At 41.9% G+C, this 17,666-nt stretch overlaps 1 protein-coding gene across 1 annotated transcript; it reads right to left on the minus strand.

Moving 5' to 3' along the window:
- Positions 1-7,389: 7,389 nt before the first annotated feature.
- On the minus strand, positions 7,390-17,067 carry b4galt7 (xylosylprotein beta 1,4-galactosyltransferase, polypeptide 7 (galactosyltransferase I)). Its single transcript, XM_031751752.2, has 6 exons — positions 16,510-17,067; positions 12,730-13,068; positions 11,137-11,362; positions 10,237-10,320; positions 9,493-9,597; positions 7,390-8,347 (listed from the first exon to the last, which is right to left on the minus strand). The coding sequence occupies exons 1-6, from the start codon at positions 16,560-16,562 to the stop codon at positions 8,192-8,194; spliced, it is 963 nt and encodes a 320-aa protein (XP_031607612.1). The 5' UTR covers positions 16,563-17,067; the 3' UTR covers positions 7,390-8,191.
- Positions 17,068-17,666: the final 599 nt, after the last annotated feature.

Raw genomic sequence — 17,666 nt, forward strand, 5'->3', positions numbered from 1 at the left:
CCATTTGTGGAAGTTGTGCAGATTTTCAGAGATATTCTAGACGACAGGCTGGTCGTCATAAAGCACACCAGTGTTACCGCAGACGTGATGAGACAGCCGTCTGAAAACTTTATGATTTAAACATAAAGACCCTTTTCAGTCTGTAATTGTGAAAATTCCTGTAAATCAAAGCTGAGATGTAAACGGGGACTCCCTGGAACCCCCTCGAGGGACCCCGGGGGGCTCACCAGCCTCAGATAGAGAACCGGTGCTGTCCTCGCCCAGGCCGTCACTCATCGCCTGGAAGCTCCCGCGGTCGTCTCCTAAATGGTAATTTACGTGCTGTTGTGGAGGACAAATTGCTGCAGGAGCTGCACCATTAGCTAAACTGCATTCACACGACGTGTTTTCACCTGCAGCGCAGCTATGCCAAAAATGTCATAACTCAGCGCCGGGCCGCCGCCAGCCACAGACACGGGCGTTATCGGAGAGAGGCGAGCGTGGATTATACGCTGCGCGAGCTCTTATACTGATAAACAGCTTTTTATTTACGTTTTCATGCAGGAAGTACCTTTCATTACTTATTCGTCACGGGCGCGGAGGGAAAAACCTGCAGAAAATGATTAAACGAAACTCTGATTAATCAGAAGCAAGAGAAGGAGAAACCCAGACACGACGCAAGTCGTATTCTGGGTCAGTTGTGCTGAAACACGTTTATTACGTTTTTGTGGATGAAAGCAGCGAGCTTTGGCCTCGACATGAGCGTCAGAAAAAACCATGACAACAGGGGCGTCCGCACGGGATGCTAGCGGACATTGAGGCTCCGGCTGCACAAGACACCCTGTGATGTATTTAACGCCCTCTCATATGTCAGCAGTATCGTTCGCGCTCATTGGTCTTTGCTTCAATCGCTTCAAAGTTGAGAGAAGCTGAACTCGGGACGCGCCCTGCGGTTATTTTGCCCGTCACTCGCCATCTCTTCCTATGTGGATGCTTTCTCCGTGGCGTCAGCTGACGACCCAAACTTACATGAACGACTTTACGTTTTACTCAGTATGACCGAAAAGACCAACTGAGACCATAAACAGCCATCGCCCCCTGCTGGCCATTAGAAAGAATCCAGGTTTAAGGCGCTTCGTCCTTGGCTTCACGTTTCAGACCCAAAAGTCATGTCCATGATTTCAAACTCAATGTTGTAAAGTAAAAACAAAACACAAAAATTAATACAGATGAAACCATAATGACAGATTCTTAGTGATGATTAAACGTCATTTTAACAAATAATATTTTATTTTTTTATGACATGAAGAGCTTCTCTAAACTGACGAGCATAAAACAAAAATATGAGTGAACCACAAAAGGAAAAACAATGAACTGAAATCAAAGGAGCAAAATTTCAGACTTAAAAAACTGATAAACTTTCATGTTCGGTTTCCTGTTCCTTTAACACGTGACAGAAAAATGTAAAAACGGAGCAACAGTTTGAAAAATTAATTCCAAAGTTTCTGTAACTTTGAGTTTTCACTGAGCAAACAAAAAGTCTAAAAGTCTATCGTCTGTTTGTGAACTCACCGATACATATTTACTTTGGATTCAGCTGATCCTAATTGTTAGTATAGAGTGAAATAAATCAGCTTGTTATTGCCTGATTTATTATTCCCTGGAGGGTTATGAAGAAATCAGAGATGCTGAACAGTTTCTTCTTCTGTTTGAGTAAAAACCTGTGAGAGGAAATTGGATCTGTGGAACTCACAGGCAGTGGAGTTCATAACAAACAGCACAGCGCCTCCCAGTGGCCTGTATCTGCACGGGCACAACAGATCAGTGCTTAATAAAACTGTCCTGTTTGAGCAACAACTGAGCAAGATGTACGTAAAACATAAAAATCAATAAAAGCACAATTTGAAAAATGGACCCTGCTATTGATTCATTAATAAGGATGCAGCCTGTAATATTGCAGCTGATTATTAATATTACACATTGGTCGATTTAAGGCTCAACATTTTATTCAAATTACATGTTTATTTTTAAAGAGATTTTCAAGAGATTATTTTAAATATATTTTAAGTGCCTCTGAATGGCTGTTAAGTGTTAAATTATTATAATTTACATACACAGACACAGTGAGGTCCACTTAAGAAACCACAGATGTTTTCAGATTAAACAAAGAAGAATTGTTTCAGGTCATCATCAGTGACCTTCCTCGGAAACAGATTTCACTGACTCAGCAGAAACTCGTTCAAGAAGTCCACCTGTCAGAAATGTGGCGTCACACCTGACCTGTTATCCTTCCACTGAAGCAGATTCCAGGTGAAAACAAGTCAGCTGGTAGAAATCATTTTAATTCGCTGTGATGGTGGGAAAATGGCTTCAAGCCGAGTATAAAAGACAAAAAGTCATTCAGTTATCAAATAATATCAGGACACCAAGGATCGGACGAGACTCGTACTCGTTTACAGGTATGCAAAGGTTAAAGCTAAATTAGCATCCTACTTAATAGCAGTTATTATGGAGCTGGCTTGCTAGCTAGCTGTTTAGGGTTAGCTGGTAACTTCGTAATTGCGATGCTCACGGTATTTTTCCGACACAGGTAGGTATTATAGTGTCACGGTGACCTCTGACCTATGACAGAATACATTTTGGCTCTGAAAGCACGGGGGAGGAGTCTACAGCTGCAAGGAAATACCTCCTATACAATAATAATAAGTAGAACTGACAATGAAACTTATAAAAATAAAACAAAAACCTTGTAAAAAAAACAAACAACAACAACCCAAAAACAAACAAAAACCCCACTCTTTAATAAGGAAACTCAGAAAAGTACCTGAAATTAAACTGAAAACTAAAATAAAAAATAAAAGTACTGAAAACATGGATGAAACAGAAGCGCTGCTTACAAAGCAAGAAATTTGACATTAGGCACATTTATTTTTTAAAAAGACCTTTCATAACTCAGTCAACTAACAACGTCAACTCCACAAATGCTAATATTATCAGATGTCGGGTTATTAAAAATATAAACAAAATTTCTATTTCTATGTAAATTTTGTCTCACTGTGTACCGTTTAACGTCCTTGAGTCGTCGAAACCATCAGAAAGAAACCTGAGAGGGAGACACACGGGTTCAAGCCGTCGTTTGAGTTTCTCATTCTTGTCACAGATGAGGGAAGAATAATTATTGTGTCTTAACCATTAAAAAGGTGGAAGTGAAATTATTTTTAAGAACAGATTTTCAGGTTACGTCTCTGTTATTAGCAAAGCTTTAATTGTGGAGCGGTTTTCAACCACAGAAGAAGTAAGAAGTAATAACTGACTTAATTCGGATCTCGTCGTGGTATTATTGCAGGAATACATACATCACATACGTGTGTGTGTGTGTGGTCCTGTGAAATTTCTGTCAGGTTTCCTCAGAAGCTTCCAGCAGCAGCAGCAAAGCAGCCAATCAGAGTGTGACAGACGAGTGTGAGCGTGACCATCTGTAGGTGGACTGATGCCGAAACACACACACAGAAAACACAGACCGTGTCATGTCTTTAAACCGTGGACTAAAAAATGAGATGAGTCATGTGTTGTTGTAACTTCGTCAGAGTGTAAACTACAAACACAGAAACACGCATGAAATGATTCCCAGCAACGTGAGAAGCAAAGCAGCTGGAACGCTGACAGATCCTAGATCAGTCAGCAAAGTCATGTACTCGTCTTTACTGGTCAGAACTGGGGATGTTTCTGACTCCAGGATAAAAACACGTACAGCATTACGAAACTACTCAACTAGTGTCAAAGTCGGAAAAACCTTAAAAGAAATAAATCAATAAAAATATGCTGAAAATAATGATTCGTATAAATATGCACCGACTGAAACTTTGTAAATCACGGTTTGCTTATTTTCCATCTGATTTCAGCATGGGTGAAAATATTAAAAACAGTCATGTCCTACTTTGTCCGGCTCCGTCTAAATGTAACGGAACAAGTTCCCATGGCTTTCTGACACATCCCACAATGGCTGATGAATATGCCGGGATCCTTTCACAACTGACTCTCAAAGTAAGGTCTGTAGATTGTTGCATCCCATCGGCTCATACTGCCAACAACCCTTGATGGGTGAAGATGGCTCATAAAAGTCGTTCCACTGATGCTGTTTGAATGGAACAACCAAAAAGGTAGAGGAAGTACAGGAGCTACCAATTCAGCAAAAATTGTTAAAAACAGCGGGCAGGAAGTTTAATTGCTGGTCCGGAGTTCCTAAAAAGCCAAGTTCCTGTTGCTAAAAATAATCTCCACACCAGTGTAGCTGGACTGAAGATCACTCTGCACCTCTGTCCTGTTTCCAAGCATCAACATGCACAGACAATGCAGAAAAGCAGCACTTTTACAATGTCCTCTCCCCTTTTTTGGTGACTGTTTCTTCCCCACAATAACAGGAGTGCCGTGGGTGAAAATGGCGTGACATTATGTGAAGGTCTACGGCCTCACTTTCAGCTCTGTGAGACTGTAACACTGACTGTGAAGAAGACGATGCCCTGACAGGGATAATGGATGAAGTCTGTTTTTGGAGTTTGCTTTTCAGAAAGCAAACTCCAAAAAATAAATTAAAGTGGACCCTTATTTCCTCTCATTGGTCTCCTGCTACAGTGGACATTCATATATAATGATGTCAGCGTATGAACACTAATCCATGTGAGACAAAGCTCAGGCTGCAGATACTCTAAACACTCAGTTTATTACAGTTTTTTCTACTGTTGGATCCGTATGATGTCATAAAGAGAGGATACCCCTAATATAGTCAGCTCAGAGGCAGAAACTCCACCCACCTTATGGTCAGACTTTGAGGCAGCCAATCGGAACAAAGCTGTCTTGAAGGAGGAGCTAAAAGTTGTTTCATAGAAAGAACGAAGTGAGATTATTTTCAGCTGGAAATGTGGAGTTTAGACAGATTTATAAAAAGAGTATACAGGAGAAAGAAAATAGAAGTGGAATAAAATGAGGTTATTTTTCCTTCATGAGCACCGTAAAACTTTGTGGTGTGTTTTAATGTCTGATTAAACTTTAAATTCATGGATCGGCTCCTCAGAGATCTGCAGCAGATTTACTAAAGAGGTGGACACGGCGAAGACTGAATGGAAACGAGGCGTTTTTGAGCATCTCATGGGTGTTTTTGAGGATGAAAACTGAACACCAAACAAACACGGTTCAAACAGAGAAAGCAGTGCTGAGCAGCTCTGCACATGCGTGTAAAAGCTGCGTTTATTCCAGGAGAAAAACCTCCAGATGAGCCGTTTGGTTGTTTTGCCTCTGTCTGGTCCCTCTGTGTTTTATTAGCCGTGGAGTGAACATGATTACAGCCTCTCATCCCTCAAGTTTATATTTTATTTTTTGCTAATTGCTTCATAATAGAAGCATAATCCCCTACATTCATTAACTAAGGCTGAAAATTAAGTGTCGGCGTCACATCTGCTCCCGAGCCCTCGGTGTCTATAAATACGTGTGAACCACGACGCCCGGCTCTCTCAGTTATTACTATACAATTTCCATTATCTGATATTACTGCTCCGATAAAGCACTATAATCACTGAGTGGGGAATTAAAAAAATTAGCACAGAGCTGCAGAGCAGGAGTGCTGCTCGGGTCTATTTGTAGCAGCGTGGAGGTGTTTTTTTCCCCATCGCAGTCACCTCCAACGAAAGGTGAAAATTGCACCCAGAGGGGGGAACAGCTCAGAGGGGGGTGAAGGTGTAGATTCACCCCATCCTCTTCTCTTTGTCTCCACTGCCGGATTTGGCTCATCCCCTACAATCCACAGCTGTACCATCTGAGCTGGTTTCTGTTTGCTAGAAATGATGGGGGGGTTTCAGGGGCCCTCAGGGGCCTCCAGGGAGCCACGAGTGGCTGATATCCAGCAGCGAAACGAAGCCGAGCTAATCAACATGTGTTAACGCTGCTGTTAGACAAGAAAGGCAAAGACAAACTGTGAGTCTAAAGGCTCCTTTAGGAAGTGTTTGTGTCCATTTCCTGTTGTGTAGCTACTGTTCCAGTGCTGGAGGTCAATATGAAACATGATAAATAATTAATAATCAGTGTAAGTTATTCAGACTCTGATATACACTCAGTGTCATGTGCCTTTTTTCTGCTGCTGGCTCTTTATGATGTCATACAGAGAGATCTTTAATTTGGTTGTTTCGGGCCAAAAGCTGCTGCTGGTTTAAAGGGGAGGAGCTAAAACAGCTCATTTCAGACAGAGAACTTGTGAACTAAAGGAGGATTATTTTGAACTGTGACTCATGATGCAGTTTATGAAATCATCAGCCACGAGCACGAGTCTGCGGCGTGGTTTGTTGATATGTGTTTAAAGTTGTGAACGCGAAGTCGTCGCCCGTGTTGGTGCAGCGACTGTGGAGGATGAAGGCTGAGGGCTGATCCTCAGAGGCTCATTAGGAGAAAGTCGATGGCAAACAAACGTGTCGTTTTAACGGTCGTCCTAACCTCCGCTCCGTCACTCAGGTTACCGCATACTTCCGTTAACCTGTGCTCACCTTCGCCCCGCCTGCTGAAGACTCCCACCATCGCGCTAAAAGTCACAACTCAACCTGTAAACAAGGAGAGAAGAGGAAGCGACAGCTGTGAGGAGCGTCTGCTGGAGTATTGCTGTATTGTAGACGTGTAATCGTGGAGGAACAGGTGAGTTTTCACCTGGACATTCCTCTGGCTGCATTTCATTTCCAAAAAAGACATTTATTCCCTGAATCTAACCTTAAAGGTAAAAATCTTCGGGAATCTACCTTTTAGTTTAGAGCTCAGCTCCGCATATTTCAGGTCCTCAGCATTACTGGAGTTAACTTAACTTTGATCTTTAGACGGAGAAGGCGGGAGAACATTTGCACAACACAAGCTGTAGAAGTGTTGCACAAACACAAAGACGATTGCAATTTTTTGTAGGATTTAACTCAGATGTCCACACATGTCTACTTTGCATTGCACACACAGAGCTCTGCAACATCACTGATCACTTCCCTCGAGAATCCGATCCATCAGATAACAATATATTTAAACCATAATGTGGATTCAATCAAACCTGAGGTGTGCCAACACCTAATCTAGCACATTCAATGAAACTTTGGATTTTGCAGAAACTGTTTGTTAGCTGCAGGTCAGAAATCCCTTGTAGAACTTTCCACTCCAGCGGGTTGGCTCTTATTTTCAAATCAGAGAAGTGCAGCAAAAGCAGTTTTAAATCCAGTGAGCCAAACTGGAAATGATCAAAATTACAGAATAGTACTTAAGTAAAATTCCTTAATTTAACATTGCGGGCACACACCTCCGTGCTTGTACAGGATTTTTCCGGGAGCTTTGGTTTCTCACACCACCAAAAAGGCACCAAAGTTAATGAATCAATGTATCATTAGTTTATTTGTTTTTCAAAATAAAACAGTCAAAAAGAATAACACACACATCCCATTAAGATTTTTTGTTTTTTTCTCCCCATTGGACACAAGTGCCGTAACCCGGAAATGACTTTTACTGCTGAAAAAAAAAGAAAAACAACAAAAGTTTAAACTGTGAATATGACTGAGCGGTGGTTTAATACCAGCCAGAAGAGAAATAGATGGGTTGAAACAGAGTTTATTTCTGAAATGTAAAATCAGCGTACAGTGACCCTAACACTGCTACAAGCGTCCATTTTGACCAAAGTCTTCCCTAAAACGAAAACAAAAAAACAAAATACATGAAGGAATGACTCGATTTCAGCAGGACAATAAAAACACTTTCACTTCACTGACTAATGAGTTTTTATTCCATCTTTACCTCCATCGTGGGTAAAAAGCTAAAAATCAGTCCTGTGATGCTCACATGATGCAGGAGTAACGGACACTCGTGACGCCCGGAGAAGCGTGCGGCGCTCTCTGCTTTGTATTTGCACGGCCCCGAGCTGAGTCTAAAAGCTGAAAAACAGGCTGTGCCAGCAGGTACCAGGAAGAGCAGAAAAACACGAGTCCTGAACTGGATCCTTCTCCGTCCAGGCTGCTGAGGTCAGAGGTCAGACGCCGGCAAACCGTCTTCGCATTGTTCATTATTAATTATTGTTACTAAAACAGCAGTTTTCATTTGGAGATGTACCTCAAAGAGTAAATTAAAACATTTGTTTGGACGCTCCAGCTGCAGATTTATCCGTAAAAAAGTCAGAAACAGGAACCGCCGTCCTCAAATCGGCTGCCCGCTATCCCAGAAGACACCAGGGCGTCTGGTTCTGGTCGCATTCCAGTTTGGTGTTGATGACAGTGCAGGGGGCGCCGCTGATGGTCAGCTCCTGTCGGGACTCCACCTCATAACGGATGTTAGTCAGACCCCCCTCCGGATCCACCTTAAACTGCTCCTACAGGGAGGAGGAACAAGAGGAGGAGGAGGAGGAGGAGGAGGGGGAGGAGGGGGGTGATTGTTTTGAGTTTAAAAACTGCAAAAGCTCAGTTTTACAACAAAATCTAAAAAATTAACTTTGTCACAAATCAGATAATCGCTCAGGGACACGAGACAGCAGTTGAGGGGCGCAGCAGTGACATGAAACGATCTGTGAACATGTCGGCGTTCGACAAGGGAGCACGAAGAGAACCGAGGAGGCGCCGGGATGTCAAAAGGAAGGCAAAAGGGCGCGTGAAGCAAGCAGCAGCCTCCTGCATCACCTTCAACCACCTCCAGCTGCTTTTTCTACACACATGGAAGCTTCTCCAGCACGTTCACTACGCTCCTAACGTCTGCTGGAGTCACCTAAATCCTTAACTAGCCAATCACCACGCATTAGTGTAATGCTAACGTTTTATGGTTTTAGATTAAAATTACACTGCTGAAACATTTTTCTGACAATGTTTTCTGTCACCCTTCTCTTTTTCAGCTCCTCAGTTTTAGTCTCAGACTCTTTTAAAGGAGCTTTGCATGATTCTCAGTTCAGAATAATCCTAATCCTTCTTTATCTGATATTTCTTTCAAGCTTCTGAGCAGCTTCTTCTTAAAGTCTGAAAAGTAGGTGGGGGGAGTTTAGGCTCCTGAGATGACCATATTACGGATAGCCCCTCTCTGTAACATCAGACAGACCCAACTGTTGAAAAAAACTGAGTAAACTGAGTGTAAGGAGCATCTGCAGTCTGAGCTTTTGGCTCTCGGGGGTTACCGTTCACACACTGAGCTCATTATTACAGACTTCATGTTTATTATGAACCTCCACCACTGGAGCAGGCGATGTGTGACAGGTACTAAGAAAAAGTACAACCGTTCCAGTTAAGTTATTGACTAAAATAAAGACAGCAGAGTATTTTTGTTTTCTGGGATTCATCTCAGGGAATCAATGACCTGCGGCTGACAAGTCATGTAGACAAGTGAAGGTAAAGAGATGCGACTTTATCACTTTATAAGCTGACGTGTGAAATTATTTGATGAATTTTAGTTTCTGCTGCCTCGATGGAAACAAGCTGGATTTTTTTTTTAATCGCCCGGTCGTGCTTTTCTGCAGCAGGTGGATTCTCATACCTGCTTCTGAGCTGCAACTCGTTTCTGGTCCCTCTTCCTCCAGGCCGGGTCGTGGACGTGCAGGAAGGTTTTATATCCTGTGGTGATGCCGCTCGGTCTGAACAGCTGCAGAGAAAAAAAACAGCAGGAGTCCATCAGAGAACAGCCTCAGGACTTTCAACACAAAGATTCACCGTAAAGACTTATTGGTCTGCTGATTCAATCAACATGTTACTGAAAAAGCCTTTGAGGTATTACAAGTTGTATTCCCGAGTTCACCCTTTAACAAGAACTCGCTTCCTCACACATCATCATCGTCAGACTAAAGTAAAACCCCTGGAAATGGCAAAATCACAACAAAAAGCACTTAAATTCAAATTGGTAGGATTTCCTGTTGGGCTTAGGAAGTGGCTCCAAGAGGGATTTTGGTACATCTTGGTATGTTACACAGTACCAAATTTCATACATGTACATACTCTGACTCTCACATGTGTACGAGCCATAAGAAATACTTCAAATTTTTTAAAAATGAATAAAACTCGTGATGCTAAACCCTGCACTGGCAAGAACAACACATATTCATGAACTAACAAATCCCTAAGGCCTTAACAGAGTTTTATGGGGGTATGGATCCAACAGGAAGTCTTTTTGCAACATCTGTGAACTTCTTCTTTTAAAAACAATGATGAACGCCGTGTGGCGGATAAGAGGACCACGCTGTTTGTTGTCTTTTTGTTCCGGCGGTTTTCTTTTTGGTTTTGTTACCTGTAACTCTGCTTTTCTCAACCGTCTGTAGAACTCGTCGTCCTCTCTGCCCCAACCCCAGAACCGGTTTGACATCCCGTTACACTGCAAGGACACGGGGATAAAAGTTCATGTTCTGCATCAGAGCCGAAGAATTAGTTTCATTTAAAATTTGAAAGCTGCAGAGCAACAATAAAAACACCATCAATGATGTTATTTCAAACTACAGAACATGAATCTGCTGATATAACCATAGCCAAGATCACAGACAGTTAAATGGCTCCACCTGGTGGACAATTTGAGTAACTGCACCCCCACTCTGGTCTATATATGCCCGAATCTTTTAACCTCACAGGGACAAAATGTATTCCCTCCTCAGATTTCCCCCAATGCAAAGAGCAGTAAAGAGAGACGTTCAGCGGAGGTAAGAGCACGTGGAGGGGGGTGATCCTGATCTTGTTTCAAATGTAGTTTGATCTGTGCACAAGCTGTCGAGAAGAGCGTCATAATTTGTAGGAGCCTCACAAAAACGAGACACACCTTTTACTGAGATGCACGTATCGCTCTGTATTCCTTATTACTTGTGCGCGCTGCATGTTGATCTTTTAATAAACTAAATTTTAAGTTAACTACTTTTTAAACTAAATACTCACTGTGAAACCCCCCCCCCCCCAACAAAACGCTTTCTAGAATAGCCTGTAAATCGTTCAGGGACTGAAAGATAATAGGAAACGCCACAGTGCCCCAGAACACTAGCAGCCCATCTAATTTGATATAGCTCAATGCTGTGACACTTATATTGGCTTTATTGTCCCAAATGATACTAAAATGCAGGTGAGTGTCTCTCCAGACACTCTTCTTATTGCAGCCCTGGGAGATCCTTTGAAAATGTGTGAAAGCCGGCGTGGGGAGGCTCAGTACCATGTGGTAATGCTTCTTGGTGAGCAGCAGGATTCCTCCCACGTAGGTTTTGTAATGGTAGAGGGGGTGAAGCTCCGGCGAGGCCACGTGGAACGGCCCTTCCTCTGGGAAGCCGTAATCTAGAGCGTCGTTCAGGGGCAGCAGGTCCACATCGTGCATGGCCAGGTAGTCGGTGTCGTTACCGCTCTCCAGGTAGCCCACGTTGATCAGAGATGCCCGATTAAATCTGAAAGAACGGGTAAGAAATCCACATTATCCTCATTTCTGTGTTTGTTGCAATGACAAGTTTTAAATTATCCTTCTATTTAAAATCTCTGCCTGAGCAGGAAAATTCTCTTTGTTTTTTCTAAATGTGGCGTCCCTCATGGATCCATTTTAGATCCTTTTATTTTCACCATCGTTAACCCTCGGCTCCAGGTCTTTCAGAAAAACAACTTTAATTATAACTTTTTATGCAGACGATACTCCATTTTATCTACCAGCTGCTAGACCTGCAAACCTCTGATATCGGTCAGATGAACTCTGACCCTTGATGATGAAACCTTTTTTTTCAACAAAATGACAACAAAAGAGTTAATCAGTGTTTAAACCAGCACAGCTGTCGAGGTGGACAGAGTTTACTTCTTTCCATCCTCTAACCACAAACACCCACCTGGTGACACCACCTGATACATGAACATCCAGCTGCACTGCAGGCCACAGAGGTAACACAGAGCGACAGGGCACAGGTAAATCAGTAAAGGTAAACTAAAGGAAGGAGAGACAACCCACTCTTGTTTCAGGACACAGGTGTGAAAAAAATGTGTTCAGTGAAACGCTGACAATATTCGACCTGATCTTCAACAAGAAGGCGACCATTCACTTTAACAACATGCTGGATTGAAGCGGACGACCATGTGACCCACCAAGCTCTCGTCCTAAACATCTGCTACCTACTACTGAAGGTTGTCTTCAGGACGTGTGTGTAAATTATCAGTAAATGACAGCAGAGTATATACTGTGTACACACACACACATCCTATTAATTACTTGGCTGTTTGTTGCCATCATAGTTACTTCTGAACGTTAAAGTTTGAATGTTTTAGAAATTATTACAAATTTAAAACTAGTTTTAAGTATATGTCTCCTCACTTCTTATTATTTAATAATTCATCTGTAAATGATCAGCTTAAAGTGGGGTGTCAAACTGCTGAGCCAATGACATCACTGCTCTATAACATGTTGAGAACTAACATGTTAACAAAGCTGAAACCATCGTCTCCTCTGAGATTTCACTGATCACAGGAGGTGATATTAATTAAAAAGAGGATAAACAGTCATTTTGCCATGCAGTTTCCTGTCACTACATTACAAAGTACAGATTATAGTGGCGCGGCTAAAACCTTCGGGTGTTGACTTTCTCTAACTGACCGTATGTTTCATCTTTCTGACTTAAACAATCACACAGATCCAGAAATATTTCTCATTTCCCACCTCTGTAAATGCAGCATTTTATTGAAAAGTGGCCATCAAAGTGAGCAACAGCAAACAGGTTCTGATCCCTGGGCCAACTGTTTGACATATTTTCTTCTGTGGTTGGAGAGGATGCCTCACCTGTAGTGATCCACCTGGTTGATGATGAGGATCTTGTGGCGGATCTTCTTCTTGTTGAGGAATGTGTGAATGAAGGGAACGAACACCAGCAGCTCCTCAAAGCGCTCTCTGAAGGGAACCACGATGGCCAGTTTGTGAGGCCCCCAAGACGGGTCGTCCACCACGGATGCCTGACCGCTGGCCAGGCAGGGCGGCGCCGGCTGTTGGGGCATGCATCGTTCTCCGTGCGTCGCAGACATGTCACCTGAACAGCTGAGCTGCAGCCAGAGCAGAGAGACGAGGACCAGCACCATGCACAGCCCGAACAGCTTGTAGACGGTGCATTTACCGGACAGGTACCTGATGCACAGAAGAAGAAGTGGAGCGGTCAGAGATTGGCTGGTTTCAGATTAAGGCTTATTAACAGGTGCAAAGAAATGATTTCACTTTATTTAACAACATAAACTTGCAACTCTGGAAACCACTGATTCAAGCCTCGACATGAGCTGTTAAACACGTCTGAAAAGGTTTTTAAACCTGAGAATCCTACTGCCTGTGGTCAGTGAACACAACAAACCAGTACACTGATATTAGAGGGCAAACACAGTAAATGACTAGCAGCATCCCAGCAGGCGTGTGACTACCAGAGACTGTAGAAAGTGGACGATTTTAGATGATGAAAAGTAAAGTGACCACTGGTGACACAAAGTAGGAGGCAAAGTGACAACCAGGCAGAGCGAAGGACACCGCTGACTGAGATGACTGTGCAGTATCAGAGGGTTACCTAGGCAACCGTAGTCAGAAAAGTCCACTAACAACAAACCATCAGCAGGTGATGTACATTGAGCTAATCTATTATCGTTTATTTTATCATACACTCTTCACATTTCCTCGCAGACAATTTCTAACGCCTCAGCGTTGGCGTTTTTCATCACCACCATCTTGTTTTCTTGAAGTGACCATAGTTGGAGGAGTGGGTGGAGTCATGAAGTAATGGTAGAATTCGGCCTCGTTCACTAATCTGTGTGTAGAAATGTTTTTTGACCCTGCAGCACACACTACGTTCCTGCGGGACTCATTTAAGTAAACCAGTTTACCTTCAGGGACCTCGAGGAGGAAGTGGTGAGAAGTTAAATCACTAAGGCAAAAAAACAAGAAGAAAAGAAAAAGAAGAAACTGACGTGAAAGTAAATTTAAAATGTTTTCTTTCGGTTTATTTGATCCTGTTCTGTTTTTGGCCCTGATGGTTTGAATCCTACCCTCTCCTATCACTTCCTGTCTGTGGTGATATCAGCATTTTCTTGCTGTTACATCACGTCTGTGTGCTCACATCGATATCAGCGCTCCAACGAAACACTTTATACTTCCTCTTTCATCTAAAGTTTATTTCTTCTGTTGGTGAAAACGTTCCTGTCTTTGTGCTTCTTTCTTAAATATAAAAATAAAGTTACTGTTACTACTACTGTCACCACTTTTCACAGCTCTCTGGGCTCAGTAAAGACTACCATGCCACACCCAAATATCTCTTAACCTGTTAATCTGAAAGAAATTGGCTTTATTTAAGGTACTGAAAATGTGTTAACACTGCACAAAAGCACCTGATTTTCTATTGCAGACCTGAATGCCCACATGCTGCACTTTTTGTTTCGAAGAACATTTCTTTAAATCGCGATTAGTCGACAAGCTGCTGAACATAAAAGCTGTGACTCAAATATTCAAAGCATGCAGAGAAATCGGTAAAACGAAGAAACTTAACAACAAGGAGGCAACAGCACGAGTTCCCAAACTGTGTCTCAAACAGAAAACTCACCATGCTGGTGTGCATGTAGTAGAGGTGGGAATCACCATACATACCACGATACGATATTATCACAATACTTAATGCACAATACGATATTATTGCAATTTTTTAAAATATTTTGCGATATTAAGATTCTGTACATTAAGGTAAACTTTATCAATATTCATTTTATCTAATAACAAAGTCTCACACTCAGTCTTTCTCTCATTTCAGTCTGTTTTATTGTTGACAAACTGAACTGTTTGTATTACAGTCTAGTCCAACTTAACTGAACGTAACCATCTGGTACAATTACAGCTATTCTGAACTATGCAATTTGTGAAAACTATGCAGCCCCTTCAGCAACTGAAGAATTTGAAAGTAAATTAAAACAAAATATAATTTTACACTAAATAAAAAAGTTTTAAACTTAATTAAAATAAAACATGTCTTAAATTAAAATAAGTAAACTGTCATGTTTATTGCTGTCATAAAAAAACTTAAACACATTTGGACAGTGAAGGAATGTCAGGATTCTTGCTCAGAAAAAGGAGCTGATCAACATGCTCTGAAGTCAGAGCATGTTCCAGTCCACAGAAACTTTTTTTGTAACAAAATATCGATTTTTGCTGTCCCTGTATCGATGCATTATTAGCAAACAAAATATCACGATAATACACAGTATCGATTTTTTCCCCCACCCCTAGCATGTAGACACTCTGGGGTAGCAACTTTGGACATTTTTACAGTGAATCGGACAAAAACCGTTAAAATGCTTCAACAATGCATGGGAAATTTCCTTAAAGATAACCTGGTGTGATGCAAAAGTCATTAATGGAGAAGAAAAGTGCAAAGACTTAAAGCTGCTGTGACAAATCTGTCGCCATAAAGGAGATGATGATGATGATTCGGGTCGAGTCCTGAGGGGCAGCCTCTTAAATGATTTTGTGAATAATAAAACGAACACAGAGGAAATCTCCTTATTCTTTAGTCTTAGTTTTAATTCTGACGAATCTCTGATGGATGTGTTTACCCTTTAAAAGACAAAGAGTCAAAAAGTTCACCACCTCTGTCCTACGCTCTCCATACAATAATAATGAAAACTAATCCGAAAATTTAAAAACTAGAGTAACTCTGGGCTACAAATTAAGTTTAAAATGTGAGGATGACAAACTGGGGAAAGATAAAGGAAGAAAGACTCCCTGACAGAATCACTTTAAGCACCTCTGGATGGCCCTGAACCACAGTTTGGGAACCGCTGGTGGAAACAACAAGGCTGAAGTTTTACTCACTTCTCCTGCTGCCTGGGAGCTTTAGATGGATCACTTCTTCAAAGCCAAGAAAGAATATTAATGAGGTTTCTGGTGATTTCCCAACACTTCTTTTACATTTAGTTTAAAGAAGAAGAAATTTAAAATCAATGAATTCACATGAGTTCCTCCCTCCAGTGTAACAGTAAGACGCAGAAATAAAACCCATAAAACAGGCTGTTAAACTGAAAGAGCCATGTATGTTTGTTTTGATAAAAAACAAAACCAACAACATATTCTTTTAAACAGCATGACTTTTGTTGAGGCATTTTCCCTGCATATTTCCCCATTTTTACTGGAAAGTTGGCGATCTTTTCTCATGTCAATTTGCCAGTTATTCCTCGTAAATGTGCTGTATTTTCTGCTGTATATTTTTTTTACAGGTAAATCTGACATTTGTTGAAAAAATCATTTATCTTTTCTTAAATATATGCAATTTGTTTCCGTATTTGCAAGGTTTCCTTGTAAACTTGACAGTTTCTCTATTTTTCCCTCTGAAATCTGTTCTTCTGTATAGTTACTTTTTAATAGTTCTTTTTAACCGTAAATTTACGACTTTAATCTAGATTATTTCAGTGATTTTAACCTCTCCGTGATATATTTGAACCTTCAGTGAGTCTGACATTCGGCTGTAGCAAACTTACTGAAACTAAATCAAAGCATGAAAATAAGAAAGAGAAAGGAAAAACAAACTTAGTGCTCTCCTCTCACCTCCTGTCCTCTTTGAAGTAGAGCACGGGTTTCCTCCTGGATGAATACATCATGTTGCCGGACTCGCTGTAAAGTCGGACCAGCTTCTCTTTTCTCCTTCTTGTTGTTGTTATAGATTATAGCTTGGTTATTTCAGCCTTCTCTCCTCCATCTTTCCTCATTTGTAAGTGTTGACGGAGACCAGACTGTGCTCCATGCCGGCCCTCGGCTCTGTGCCCCGCTCTGCTGCCGCCTTACAGCTGCTCAACATCTGCTCAGATTTAAATCCTCCTCCGGTCCGTTAGCTTCCGCAGCTAACTGTACACGTAGCATCAGCGGTTCGCTCACATCGCCGCTCCGGGTCCAAACTCAGCGACTCCCGGCTATAACCTGGCCTTTACCGACGCTCACCGAGCCTGCGCGAGTGTCTGCTAAATTTTTATTTCTGTCAAAACAAAAAATTAACACGACAGGCTCCGATCGGGAGCATATTTCAGCGTTTTTACCCGCTGAAAGATCAGCAAGCTGACTGTACTGTGGTCCAACCTCTATACGAGTCCGATGGGGAACAGCGGCGAGTATAAGCAAAGGTTCTTATGGTTTTTGTCTCATTAAAGGAGCAGCACACCCGCAGGGAGACCTGCTGAGAGTTTAGAGACTGAACAAAAACATATCCCTGTTTTACTGCCACTTGTGCTACAGATTATTAATATTGCTGTTGTTAACACAGAATAGGACATGCTGCTTTGCTGTAAAGTGACAACAGATGTTCTTCAGATGTTTCAGTCCTGTTGGATAAACCTTCACAGATGTTAACCTGTTATTTTTATGAGAGCAGTTCTCATTCAGGACCAAACATTTCAGTTTAACCACACGTCTATAACATAAATGAACCTTTACCCGACTTAGTGCTCTGTTAGTTTTAAAAACACCTGGATCCTGAAAAAGTAAGTGACAGGTCACCTGCAGTCCCACCGGGAGATGATCCGTGGATGAGGCCGACATCCGTTGCATATGCAAACATCTGGATACACCACCTCTTCGTGTGGGGCAATTTTGGAGGTGGACCAGCATGTCGATCTGACATTGATGACATCAGAGCAGCTCACCTGCTCCTTCCTCTTGGTGTCACTGTAGCAACTGGACACTGAGGACACGCCTCCACCTTCACCTCTGTT

The sequence above is a fragment of the Oreochromis aureus genome, linkage group 2 (assembly GCF_013358895.1).
Source record: "Oreochromis aureus strain Israel breed Guangdong linkage group 2, ZZ_aureus, whole genome shotgun sequence".
Classification (NCBI taxonomy): Eukaryota; Metazoa; Chordata; class Actinopteri; order Cichliformes; family Cichlidae; genus Oreochromis; species Oreochromis aureus.